At 38.7% G+C, this 14148-nt stretch overlaps 1 protein-coding gene and 1 pseudogene across 1 annotated transcript in view; one reads left to right on the top strand and one right to left on the bottom strand.

The window, feature by feature from the left end:
• The window catches only part of Abcc2 (ATP binding cassette subfamily C member 2), a 72512-nt gene extending 68041 nt beyond the window's left edge, over positions 1-4471 (bottom strand). The window contains exons 1-2 of the mRNA XM_010638530.2: positions 4309-4471; positions 2376-2549 (exon numbers count right to left, since the gene is read on the bottom strand). Coding sequence (XP_010636832.1) covers positions 2376-2549; positions 4309-4341 — 207 coding nt within the window. The 5' untranslated portion in view covers positions 4342-4471. The remainder of the gene's footprint in view (positions 1-2375; positions 2550-4308) is intronic.
• A 4969-nt stretch (positions 4472-9440) lies between these two features.
• On the top strand, positions 9441-11353 carry LOC104872309 (annotated as a pseudogene).
• Positions 11354-14148: the final 2795 nt, after the last annotated feature.

Raw genomic sequence — 14148 nt, 5'->3', positions numbered from 1 at the left:
AAAAAAAAAAAAAAAAAAAAAAAAAAACTTCAAAGAATGTTATTAATTAATACATTGTGTACTATTATCTTAAAAGAATGTCCAAAGTTAGAGTACAAGTCATAGACAAAAAAAAAACTTACAAAAAAGAAACAAATAGATATTAGCACAAAGTTGGAGGAGAAGAAATGAAAAGTGTAACATAAAAATTTCTCAGAGGAGAGAAAAATATGAGTCTTTAGGCTGAGTGACCGACTGAATAGAAAAAGAACTATAGGGCCAGGGATTTAGCTCAGTGGTGCTGCTGCCTGCCTCACAAATGCAAGGTCCTGAGTTGGATCCCCGGTACAAGAAAAAAAAAAAAAGAAAAGAAAAAGAAAGAAAAAGAAAAAGAACTATAAAAGATAGACTCATAAAAACTCAAAATAGAAAGAATAAAGTGCTTATGTGTCCAACAAGGATAACAGGAATGAGAATTCTAACGTAGTAGCACAGAATGCTGCAAAACAAAATGGCAACATCCTCAGAGCTAAAAAAAGAAAAAAAAAGGAAGAAAGAAAAAAGAAAATAATTTTGAATCTAGCATTCCATATGCAAGTGAACTTTTTTACACTAGGGACTCTGAAGATTTTGTTTGAAGATGTTCAACTCAGGACCTTCCACTTGCTAGGCAGGAGCAGCGCTACTGAGCTACATCCCGGCAACAACCATGTTTACCATCAGAAACATATGCACACTTTTAACCATTAGGAGCAGGGAAATGCTGTGGTTGTTAATAATTTACCAACTCCTTAATTCTCTTTGCCTTCAATCTCTGATTTACTGAAAAAGTTTCAAGCAGACAAGGAATTTACTAATCACAACTTTTGTGTGTGTGTGTGTGTGTGTGTGTGTGTGTGTGGCAAGGTCTCACCATGTAGGTCAAGTTAGCCTTGATCTTACTTATGTAGCCCAGGCAGGCCTTGAACGCATGGTGATCCTCCTGTCACAGCCTCCTGAATGCTGGGATTACAGGCATGTGCCTCCATGCTCGGCCTACACACAACTTTCTAAGGAAATGCAAATCATTCTTTTTAAAGAGATAATTATTTGGCCATATTTAATACCTCTTCCTCTCTTCAAGTTCCCCCTTTTCCCAGTGCTTTATAATTTTATTTATTTATTTATTGGTACTAGGTATTGAACTCAGGACCCTTGCAATTATGAGGCATGTTATTCAATGTTCTGAATGTTTAGAGTCTAACACACTCATGAAAAAGGCCCTACACTTTTAGGGTTCGTTTATCAACCAACATCCAACAAACGTTGAATTCAGCATGAGTTTCAATACATGCTGGGTCCTATGCTAGGCACACAGGCCAGCCAGGAAGAGACTGTTCTTTTCCTCCCCCAGAATCTGGCAAAACTTACTAACGGTCCCTATCTCGGGGTATTCACCCAAATTCCATCTTCTGTGATTATGCCCCTCCTCTCCTTTGATTTCCAGCTACTGGAGATTATAGGTATGTATTCTCATTGAATGAGAGAAACTAATTTGCCTATCTAAAATCCTGCTTAAAGATTAGGACAGATAGGGAAAAAAAAATCCCTGAAAGAAACAGATGGTGGATTTTATGAGATAATCAGAACCTTGAGTCATACAAGTCCTCTTCCTGAGTTAATTAGTGCAGCTGACTGGGAGCTTCTCCCTTGTTACTCCTGGACTTTCTCCCATGTCCCTTGTCCTCGCCATTATTTTTTTACTCAGGCTTAATACTATGCACACTAGTCTTAAGAACTGTCTTCAACAGTTCTCTATATGTAATCATCCTGACTCAGAATACTCTGGGAAAACAGAAACTCTATTTCAGGTCCAAGTTTTGAGAGTTGAATGATGGTTGGATTGCTTGTATGGTCAAAAAGACATATTATATAATTCATTTTCACCTTAAAATAGGAGCTTCCTGAATTAGTCTCTTGATTTATTAGACCAGTTTGAAGACAAGTATTTAGGTGTCCACTTCTCAAATACAAAAAGATAATAGTAGTCTGACTGATTCATTACCCATCATTTGTGTTTAGGAGCCCAATATCCATAGGAATTAGGGACTGGAGATGTAGCTCAGTGTTACAGAATTTGTCTACCATGTTCAAGACCTTGGGTTTGATCTTCAGTACTGGAAAGGGGTGGGATCCACTGAAGTAAGAGTCACCATTCTTGTGCAAAAATCAAGCTACTTTGACCAAGGAATATGGCAAGGCTCCAGTGAGGCATAGGTCAGGACTAGAACATGGATTTACCTGACACAGCAGCAAAAGCTGGTTAAAAAAAAAAAAAAAAGCAACACACTAACCACCACCAAGCAAATGGCTCTATTGTACACCAAGAAATTTGTTTGAAAACACGAGTTACTTACCTGTTTAGCAAGGTAAAACTTAGTTATAGAAGATTTCTTGGTCCTGGATCTATATCCATGGAGAAGCTGCCAAGGGGCCAGGAGCCAAAGGAAGCACAAAGGAATCCATACAAGAACAGTTTGCTCAAAACAAAGTGTAAGGTCTGCATCTGGTCTGTCCAGCAGTGAGGAATTCTGCAGGGGCACAAAGGGAACTGTTGGATATTTGTGTTTTTTAAAAACAAACTCATGCCTCAAAACACTTCACCTGCTTCAAGCAACTTAAATTTAATCCCATATCCACATCCAGTTTTGTCTCCTAACTATCCATATCATCCTGTTCATCCTCATTGGAAAAAATTAACCATTTAATGACAGTTAGACTTTTCTGGCCAATCTAACCTCTAAAACCAATATTCCTGAATGAACTTTAAGTGAACTTCTATAGCAGCTATTTTGGCTAGTTTGAGTAAAATTCACTGTGACATTTGCAATGTTGAAGGAAGAAAAAGGAGGGTTCCTCAGTCCAAAGGGGAGACTAGTTCCCTGGACAGAAAATCTCATTCTTGTTTAGTTTCTGCTACTAACTGAACACACTGGCAGATGTTCAAACATGTGTGCACCAGACAGGCAGAAAGATTAGTCATATTATGACATTTACTGCTAATAATACTATTTAATATTATCACCTACTATGGCCTGGGAGGCTTAAATCAAAACCAAGGGGGCCTGACCCTTTTGGGCACAGAAGCAACAACAGCATGCTGGGCATTGCTGGATAGAACAGTTATTCCCAGCAGTCTTTGACGCTGCACTAAATGGAAATGTCTTGTGAGGTGCTGTGGGGAATACCAGTTCTTAGTCTGAGTCAAGTGAGGGTAGATTTTCCTCTTCCTATAAACATTTTTAATTTTTTGTTGACTATTGAGAGTCTTTTTTTTTAAAAAAAGGTAAAGGTTCCTTGACAAAACGATTTATCAGATAGTTATAGAGAAAATTCTCAAGAGAAGACCTGTCAAGGTAGTGAAGTCTACTAAGCCCCACCTTCCAGTGGTATCTGTGTCCTGGTCTGAGGGCTCTGGGGCCCAGGTTCTTCCTAACAGGAAGGGCTATTCCCTATTCTGCTATCTCATTCCAACTCCTCTCATCTCTACATAAAGTTATGCAACTTTAGGCTTTAAAAGACTTACCTAAGATATTTAAACTATGTTAATGACCCTAGGTGATTCTGATTCTGACATTGATGCTATGGAGTTTGCAAATGGCCACTCTCAAAATCACTAAATCCAAGGTCTTTTCTCATTCTCTATTCACTGAGCTAAGTGATATTGTTGATTGCCCTGTCCTGAAATTCTCTATCTCTGGCTCCCTGATTCTTTTTTAAATACCTGATCTCTCTTTTAGTAATGCTTCTTCCTCTCCCTCTCTAAACCAGTATCGCCCAAATCTCATGATTCAAAAATTATCTCACTGCTCATAATGCACAGATTTGCATCCCTAGTCTCAACTTTTAGTCCATGTGATTAGTTGCAAGTTCCTGTAAAATATATTATTATTTCAACATCAACATATCTCAGTAAGACTCAAATCAAAGACCCTCTCCTCTATCTCCTATGCCACAAAACATCCAACAACAATTCCTGTTCTTAACACTGAGGAAATTGGAACTATTTTTCTCTCTATCTATAGAAAAGGCAATTTTTCAGCTAGCTAGTCCCAAAAGTGAGTTTAACACAATAAGCACATGTTAAAGAATAAATTAGATTATCTTTTCCAGATGGTATAAATCGTCTTTCCTAAAAAAAGATATTATAAATTGTCTTTTCTAAAAAAAAGCCTGAGCTTTAGACCAACTGCCCTTCTAATCTTTCTGGTTCTTGTTGGCGGCTTTCAGTAACCTACCATTTATTCTGTTTTAGATGAGTAAACAGTGAAAATAAAAACAATTACTCACCCAAAAAGTAGAGTTGCAGAACTTGTCCACCATGTCTCTTGGAGCACTTCTGGAATGAAAACTCCTCTAGGATGGTGTTTTTTCTTTGCTCTCCGCAGGACCAGAAGGTGGATGGCAAGTAGCAATGTGTTATTTCCCCCTCTGATGTTCTGATGTTGTAATTAAAGGCAGGTCTCCTGACCTTTCATCCCCACAATTTAATAGTTAACCTTGCCTGGAGACATGCTTACCTTATTCCAATGGATAAGGCATGTGACTGAGAATTACCAGTGACTCTTAGACTCATAAATCCCCAAAGTTCCCAAAGACTGTAATATGGCCAAGTATAAAAGGAGCCTCTGAGAGATGTGGGCAGAGCTGGCTGGCAAAAGGACTGTAGTATACTTTCGGTCTTCTAGGGATCCATGAACTACAAAAGGGCAGTGTGTTAGTAACTTTTCTCATCGCTGATACAAAAATACCTGATATCCAAAGTTAAAGGAGGAAAGGTTTCTTTAGCTCACAGTTTATAGAGGTTTCGGTTCCTAATCAGCTGGATCCAAGGCAGGGTAGATGGCAAACAGGCATCCCAGAGCAGAAGCAGTTCATGGAAGGCAGAAAATAGCAAAATGAGAAAAGGGTGACAACAGCTCTTTACACCCCTTGTATCTTATCCAGGCTACTTAGGGTGAGCAGCACTCGCACCCATAATCCTATCCCAATGTCACACACTCTAGATCCAGCCACCTCTGAAAAAGTCCCACCTATGACTGCATGAGGCTTTAGGGGACATCTAGACACAGCCATAACAGGCAGAAACAATAGAAAGACATGTATTGTTAAACAAAATTTCCTTTTTTAAAAAGGTCTTGGAGTTTATAGAAATGAGAAATATCTACTTATCTGGATTTTTAATTAACATACAACCTGGCCAAGTATGGTGTGCAAACCTGTAATTTCAGCACTCTGGAGGCTGAGGCAGGAGAATTGCCTGGGTAGTTAGTTCAAGGCCAGCCTTGTCAACTAGGTCACTTCATGAGACCTTGTTTCAAATTAACCATAAAAAGGTCAGGTGATATAGGCCAATATAAAGGTCTTGGTGTAACCAGTACTACAAAATGAAACTTTAAAAAGTTATTTTTTTTTTCCTTTGAAGTCAAGTGGCTTCAAATTTCCTCAGGCCTAGGGCATAAATAGCACCTCTACCTCTCTACTGCCCAGAGGAACGGAAAGAATGTAAAGATCCTGGCACCAGGAGTTCAAGCCAAATTTCATTCATTTTTCATTCCCTGGTCCAGGAAAGGATGGAAGTAGCCTGAAAATGTTTGTTGTTCCACCGTACCCCCTCCCTCACTGTTCCTGGTCATAAAAGACCCCACATACCTGTGCAGAGTGAGATGGTGATTTGAGGCGAATGGGCCTGTCTGCCTCCTAGGGCCTAGGTTTGAATACCTGTAAATCCTTTTATCTTTTCCCCAAATATATGGCCTCCTCTGATTTGGTTAGCAGCAAACAAATGAACATAAGCAGATGAACCTAAGTAGCCAATAGCACTAAGTTCAATCTCAAGTATAAAAAAAAAGCATAGAATTTAAAACCATGATTAAAACTTGCATAAACTTTGTTTGAAAATGTTAGTATGAAAGCATATATATGGCTCACGGGGTTGTACATAATTTTTTATTGTATTTTCTATAATTATCAGGTGTTATTTGTATGATAATATTTCAAAGCAATTAATGTTAAAATACACACCAAAATGTTTCATCTTAGTCATTTCAAACTCAACAATTCAGCAGTGTTAAATAGATTCATATTCTCCAGAACTTTACATCTTGCAAAACTTGAACTCTATGCCCATTAAACAAAAACTCCCTATTCTCCCTTCTCTCAAGTATAGCACATGTTGTATTAATACAGGGCATCTTAAATTAACAACGAGACATACCAACCATCATAATAAAGTATAAACACCATAATGTAGAACCATTTTAGTTATCAGCACAAATGAAAAGTTTTGAAATTATATATCTGAACTCACATATGCTATTTTAAGATTATTAAAAATTAAGACACTGTTAATGTTGCTAATATTATCATCAAAATGACCCTTTAAAAATTCTGTAAGGAATTCAAGGATGTGAGAGAATTCAGGGAGAAACTTGAGTTTCTTATGTCTCAGATATTAAGCCTGATTCAACTCTTTTTAAAATTGTATTTACTTTTATTAGAACATATTTACAGTACATAATGATTACATTCTTCATGTGGAGTTGGTACATATGCATAATGTATCTTAATTCATTTTTTCTGTCTCTTTCCTCTCATTTACCTCTCTATTCCCTGCATCTCTTGGTCTCCACCCCTTTTGCAAAAGTTCAATCTCCTTGTTTCCTATTACCAATCTTTCATTTTGCTATTTATTTGTATTTTGGGTTTCTCAAATAAGAGAAACTATGATACTTAAGCTTGTATGCCTGATTTATTTCAGTTAATATTATGGTCTCAAGGTACATCCATTTTCCTACTGTAAGGTGAGACCAAGGCATGATTGAGACCACTGAGGCAGGCAAAGTCTAAGCAACATGCAATGAGTTTATTGCCATCTGGGTGCAGATGAGCCAAGGGTAAGAAGGCTGTTGGTACTGAGAGGAGGGTGCTCGTGTTTATATGGGACATTTTAGATAGGGGAGGGGGCACTGGTTGATGAAGTGGAAAATTTTAGAGTCCCACAGGTGAAGAGCCTGGGGCTAGCTGATAAACAGGGTGGTGGTGAGAGCAGCAGGATGGCTGCTGGCTCTTTGTTATTTCTGTGCTCCTGTGGATACAGGTAGTGGGTCTGCTTCAGTGGGAGGGGGTCTGACCCGGAGGGCTGTCACCTACAAATGACTCAAGTTTCTTCATGGCAGAGTAGTTCTCCATTGTGTATAAATACCACATCTTTAAATCTATTTATCTGCTGATGGATACTCTACATTTGTAAAATAACTTGAAGTCCAGGTTGGGATGCTTCTGGCTTTACTCTCGTGCATAGGAATTGTTTTTGTCATTCTGGGTCTCTTCTGGTCCCATATTAATTTCAGGATTGTTTTCTCCCATTCTGTAAGCTGTTGGCATTTTGAGATTCTCTGTGTGTGTGTGTGTGTGTGTGTGTGTGTGTGTGTGTGTGTGTGTAATACATGGCTTTTAACAAATTGAGATAAAGTTCTTCTATACCTATTTTCTTCTTTTTTTTTTTGGTACGGGGAGTGAACTTTGGACCTTGTGCTTGCAAGGCCAGTGGCAGCACCACTGAGCTAAATCCCTGGCCCTCTTTTTTTTTTTTTTTTTTTTTTAATCCTGACTAGATGTTGGATTTTATCAAAAGCATTTTGTGTGTCTACTGAGATGATTATGTGGATTTTGTTATTGCTTCTGTTTATGTGACACATTACAGCTATTTATTTGTATATATGGAGCTATCCTTGCATCCTTGGAATGAAGCCTACTTGGTCATCACCAATCCTTTTGGTGATTTTTTTGCATTCTGTTTTCAGTGTCTTGCAGAAGATTTTTGAGTCTATACTCATTAAAGAGATTGGGCTGTAATTTTTTTGTTGGTTTTTTTTTTGTTTTTGGGGGGTTTTTTGGTTGAATTTTTGTCTGATTTTTAGAAAAAGGATAGTGGTAGCTTCCAGGAATAACTTTGGAAATACTCCTTTCCTTTCAATTTCATTAAAATCTTGAGGAGTATTGGCATTAGATCTTCCCTGAAGTTTTTGTGGAATTTAGCAGTGCATCCATCTGGATCTGGGATTTTCTTCATTGGTAGATTTTTATTACTGCTTCAATTTCATTGCCTGTTATTGGATTAGTCAAGGCAACAATCTTCTTGGTAATTCTCTTTTTGGTAATTCTTAAGTATCTAGGAATCTAACCATTTATTCCAAATTCTCCAATTTTCTGGAAAACAGATTTGCAAAGTAGTTGCTAATAATGTTGTAGATCTGGGGAGTGCCTACTGTGATTTCACCTTTTTCATTCTTAGTTATGTGGATTTGGGTGTTTTCTTTCCTTTTTTTTTTTTGTAAAATTGGCTACGGATTTGTCTATTTCCTTTATTCTTTCAAAGAACCAGCTGTTCAATTCATTGTTTCTTTGTATGTTTTTAAAGTCTTGATTCCATTTATTTCTGCTCTAATTTTCATAACTTGTTTCCTTGTACTAGGTTTGGGCCTGGATTAGTTTTATTTTTCTAGGAAGTTTAGGTGCATCATAAGGTTATTTATTTGGACTCTGTTTTTGTGATGTGGACATTCACAACTATAAACTTCCCTCTTAGGATTGTTTTCATTGTGTGCCATAAGTTCTTGTATGTTGTACTGACATTATTGTCTGATTCTAGAAATTATCTAATTTCTTTGTTGATTTCTTCTGTGACCCATTGATTATTCAAAAGGATATTGTTTAATTTCCATGTGTTTGCATAATCTATCATTTCTTTTGCCATTGCTTTTTAGTTTCATTGCACTGTAATCTTATAATATACAAGGGACAATTTTGATTCTTCCACATTTATTTAAGCATGCTTTGTCAGCCAGTTTGTGGTCCATTTTGGAGTAAGTTCCTTACACTGTTGAGAATTTTGTGTATTCTGTTCTTCTTGAGTGGAACACTCTGTAGATATCTACTAAGTCCATTTGTTCAAAGTGTGGCTCTCACTCTGATATTTCTTTGTCAAGTTTTTGTCTAGCTGATCTATTTGTGATAGTGGGTATTGATGTTCCCCACTATAGCTGTGTTGACTTTTATCTGATTTTGCATGTCTAGCAGTGTTCATTTCGGGAAGTTGAGTATGTCAGTGTTTGGTGCATATCTGTTTATAACTGTAATCTTTTCCTGTTGAATTTTCTTAACCAATATGAAGTGACTGTCTTTACCTCTTTTTTTTTAGATAGGGTCTTGAACTCAAGGGAATTCTCCTGCCTCGGCCTCTCCAATGCTGCGATTACAGGCATGTGCCACCACGTCTGTCTCGTCTTTACCTCTTCTGATCACTTTTGGCTTAAAGTCCACTTCTGGAAATAAGATAGCTACTCCTGTGAGGCACATGAGGTGGTATGTCCGGGGAGGTCCCCATGCTTCAAAATAATGCCCACGGCTGCCACGCAATCATGCAATGGCGAGCGCTTGTCCTGGGGCTGGTGTTCCCCTGGCTTGGCCTCCACGGAGTGCTGTGGCTCATCTTTGGGCTAGGGCCCATCATGGGCTTCTACCAGCACTTTCCACTGAGCTTCGGCTTCCACACCTAAGGGGCCCTGACAGCCTTGCGTGTGCTGACTCCAGCCTCGCAGGACAGCCAGGGACACCCGAGGGGCTGTCATGGCTGCTGCCACCCGTGGTCGGGGCGTTGGCCGGCTGGTCCAGGGCTCCACGGCGGCCAGTCGGGGGTGTGCGGCCCAGCGCCCTGGGGCTACACGCTGGGCAGCTAGGTCTGCGGAGGTAGAGTAAAAGAAGCGCTACAGTGGACCTTCCCGCCACAGCTGCGGGCCCAGGTGCGCGACCTGGAGAGGGGCATGTTCATCTTCGGATGGGACAACTATGTGGAGCAAGCCTTTCCCCAGGACGAGCTCAACCGCATCCACTGCATGGCCTGGGCTGGACCACAGGGATCCTTCAAATGTGAACATCAGCGACGTACTATTCATTGACTCTTGGTGCACTGGATACACTTGCAGTAGCACAAAATTCATCTGAGCTCCAGAAAGCCGTCAAGTTAGTGATCAACACAGTTTCATCGGACGAAGATCCTACTGTTCGAGTTTTTGAGGCTCTGGGAAGCCTTCTTTCTGCACACAGAATAGCATGTGACTCTAAGCAGCCCTTTGGTGACATGACAATTAAGGACTAGGATAATGAATTGTTGCACAAGGCTCATGACCTGGCTGTGCGGCTCTTTGCTGCTTTTGAGAACAGCAAGACAGGGATCCCTTATCCTCCGGTGAATTTAATGACAGGAGTCCCTGCTCACAGCAATAATCAGACCTGCATGGCAGGAGCTGGTTTTCTGTTGGCGGAATTTGGGATTCCACCTTTGAACGGGTGGCCAGGAGAGCAGTGAAAACCCCCTGGAACTTTCAAAGCAATGACCCAGGCTTACTAGGCGACATTGTGGATATCCAGGTGGGTCACTGGGTTGGAAAGCAGAGTGGCTTGGGTGTTGAGCTGGACTCCTTCTATGAATATGTTTTAAAGTCTTACATTCTTTTTGGAGAAAAAGAAGACCTAGGAATGTTTAATGCTGCATATCAGAGCATCCAGAACTACTTAAGAAGAGGGCGGGAAGCTTGTAATAAAGAAGAAGGACCCCCCATCTATGTGAAATGTGAGCATGTTTAATGCTCAGCTCATGAATACCTGGGTCAACTCTCTGCAGGCATTCTTCGTTGGACTGCAGGATCTGATAGGAAATGTGGAAGATGCTATCTGCCTCAATGCCTTTTATTATTCCACCTAGAAACGATATGGGGGCCTTCCTGAGAGGTGTAACTGGCAGCTACAGGCCCCTGATGTTCTCTTCTACTTGCTGAGGCCAGACTTAGTAGAATCTACGTATCTCCTCTACCAGACAACCAAGAATCCCTGTGCCTCTGCATGGGAATGGATATTCTGCAGAGTACGGAGAAGTACACAAAAGTCAAACATGGCACGCCACACTGCATCATGCCATAGCCAAGTCCAAAGATCAGATGAAGAGCTTCTTTCTCAGTGAGACCTGTAAATGCTTTTATCTGCTGTTTGATGAAGAGAATCCAGTACACAAATCTGGAACCAAGAACATGTTTACAACACAGGGCCACATTATATCTGTGGACAAACGTCTTCAGGAATCGCCCTGAAGGAATTCTTCTCTGAAGACCAAGGACAGGAGCAGTAAGGAAAGTTTGTGCATAGGCCAAAATCTCAAGAGTTAAAAGTCAACAATTTCAGCTCCAATTGCAGTTGGGTTCCTGATGAGAGGAGAAACCCCCTTCCCTTAAGGAGCATCTACCTGTGACAAATTGACCAGATGGTTGGCTTGGTTTGATCTGCTCTCCTCTATCTGGCCTCATTGTAAACCAAACCTAAGTAAATGGACCCAAACTACCCAAAAATCCAGCCTTTAGTGGAAGTCTGTTCATCCATGACGGTGAGAGAATTTCTTGCCAGCTCCCCACCCACATCTAGTTAATTCTTGCATACTTTTGTGTTCTCTTTCTGTTCAATAAAATGCCCATTTTTCTTAATGATACAATTTATTAAATTGTTTTATTTTTTTTAAAGATAGCTACTCCTTGTTTTCAGGTTCTCATTGCATAGAATATTATTTTTCATCCTTTGTTTTTCAGACTATGAATTTCTTTCTTAAATGTGTTTCTTTTACAGAACATACTGTTGCATTTTGTTTCCTGGTTCAGGCTGCTGATCTGTGTTTTTAATTGGAGAATTAAGATAATTCACAATGACGGTTATTACTGAAAGTTATTGACTTATTCCTGTCAGTATATTATTTTCCTGTGCCTGTTCATCATCCCCCTACTTTTGCTTAACTTTATCTTGCATGATGTATTCAATCTATGAGATTGTATTCTGTCAATGTCTTTGACATTGCCAGGTTTATTGTCTGTAGAATATCCTTGAGTATTTTTTGGAGTGTCAGTTTAGTGGTCATAAATTTCTAAAAGGTGTTCTTTGTAATGGAAAGACCTTATTTCTCCATCAATTTTGATGGATGATTTTGTAGGACAATATCCATCTGGGTTGCAAATTGTTTTCTTTTAGGGATTGAAACACTTCACTCCAAATTCTTATGGACTTTAAGATTAGTGTTGAGAAGCCTGCTGTAATTCTAAAGGGTTTACCTTTATAAGCAACTTGTTGCTTTTTTTCTAACAGCTTTTAAGATTCTGTCCTTGTGTTGAAGCTCTGGGGTTTTTGACTATGATGTACTGTGGATGGATTCTTTAATAATTGTAGCTATTTGGGTTCTACATGCCTCACCTGTCTCTATGCTAAATTCTTTACCCATATTCAGAAAGTTTTCTGCTATTATTTATAAACAGTTATGGTTACATTTGTGCTGTCTGATTTTTCACTAATTTCAATTAATCTTAGTCTTCTTTGTATCATCTACCACCTGTTGAATACACTTTTCATATTCTGTTGTTTTTAAGATATCGCTTGTTGTTTTCGAGGTATCTCTGAATAATTGATCACTGACATCAGCCCTATGTTCTGGTGTTGATATTCTGTCTTTACCTTGCTCACTTCTGCTGTCCTTACTTTGAATAGAAGTTTTAATCTGCTGGATTTTTGCCTGGTGCCCTTTCATGAAACCTAATTCTTTGCTAAATTAATTATTCATGTTTTGTATCATTTTATCTCAGCTACATTTTTATTAGTATCTTTTCTAAATTTGTTGATCATTTTGTTAAGTCAATTACATGTTCATTTTTATCATCTTTAAGCTTTCTGAGCACTTTATTAATATTTTTATCTCCTCTTTAATAACTTCAAATAATTCTGCCATGTGAATTTTGATTGCCTCACCCTTTACTGCTTCATGGGGAGTTGGAGTTCTTTGGAGGCTTTTTGTTGCCTTGTGTTCTCATGATTCTATTAATTTTTAATGTGTTTGTGCTAAGCACCTTTATAGTGGATTTCAGTGGAAAGACTTTGTTGCTTGTATGAAGACATCTTTAGTTAGTGTATGCTGTTCAGTGATGTACTCTGGGCATGACTAATGATAGGTCTTTGCTTCTGTTCCAAGATCCAACCACCTCTGTTAATTTGGGAGAAGAGTCTGCAGTGTAATTGGCCCAGCACCCAGTTCTTTGGGAATGGGCCACAGTACTGTTGATGACAAAAGGAAATCCAGATAATGGTATCCAGAGAAAACCAATTAATAGAAACAACTAATAATAAAATCAGCTACAGTAATAGTGTTGAATACAAACTGAATATTGACATACATTAAGAATCAATAATGTTCAATACTTAACCTTAGAAAAGGAACCTATAATTACAGTTAGACAAACCTAATATTGTCATACAGTAAATGATTACTAAATACAACAACTATACTTCCTTTAATATTAGTAAAGTATTCAACTGTAATAGCATAATGGTAACTATCTAAAGACTAATAAAGTTTAATGGTTACATTAGTAAAGACAGGATGGTGAATGGGAGAATGAAAGAAGCAAAATTTGAAAAATTCATCAATGAAAGATTAGAAGGTGAAGAGAAAAATGAAGGAAAATATCCTATTAAAGAAAAAAATTAATAGAATTAAAGCTAACAGAAAAATACAAAGAAAAAAGAAAAAAATGAGCAAAATAAAGGGAAAAAAAATGTGAAGAAAAAGGGGGGAAACCCAAACCCCAAAGAATCAATGAAAGAAAAGAAAAAAAATGAGTAAAATAATTTTCCAGCTGAATGTTGTGCAATCCCAGCATTCAGGAGGCTGAGGCAGGAAAATGACCATGAGTTTGAGGACAGCTTGGGCTATATAGTGAGTTCAAGGCCAGCCTGAATAGCAAGACCCTGTCTCAAAAGAAAAAAATTCTTTTCCACTATATTTCCAGGATCTGAAATCTTGGAATCAAAAAAGATGTGGTTTTATCTGCCAAGCTTTATAGCCTGTAGGTTTGTGACCTCTATTGCAATCTCACTCTACAAACCTCTCTGTACTCCCAGACTGTGACAACTGTCAAAGCCAAAGCATGTCCTTGCTCACACTAGACAGGGAAATCAGATCACTGGTCTCTGCTGGATGTAAGCAGCAGGATGGGTTCACCAGATCACTGGACTTAATGCTAGCATGTTCAGATCCAGAGACCT

The sequence above is a fragment of the Fukomys damarensis genome, unplaced genomic scaffold (genome assembly GCF_012274545.1).
Source record: "Fukomys damarensis isolate Sample0158 unplaced genomic scaffold, DMR_v1.0_HiC HiC_scaffold_8, whole genome shotgun sequence".
Classification (NCBI taxonomy): Eukaryota; Metazoa; Chordata; class Mammalia; order Rodentia; family Bathyergidae; genus Fukomys; species Fukomys damarensis.
The sequence above is the reverse complement of the archived record's forward strand: the minus strand, read 5'-3'. Positions and strand labels throughout refer to the sequence as shown.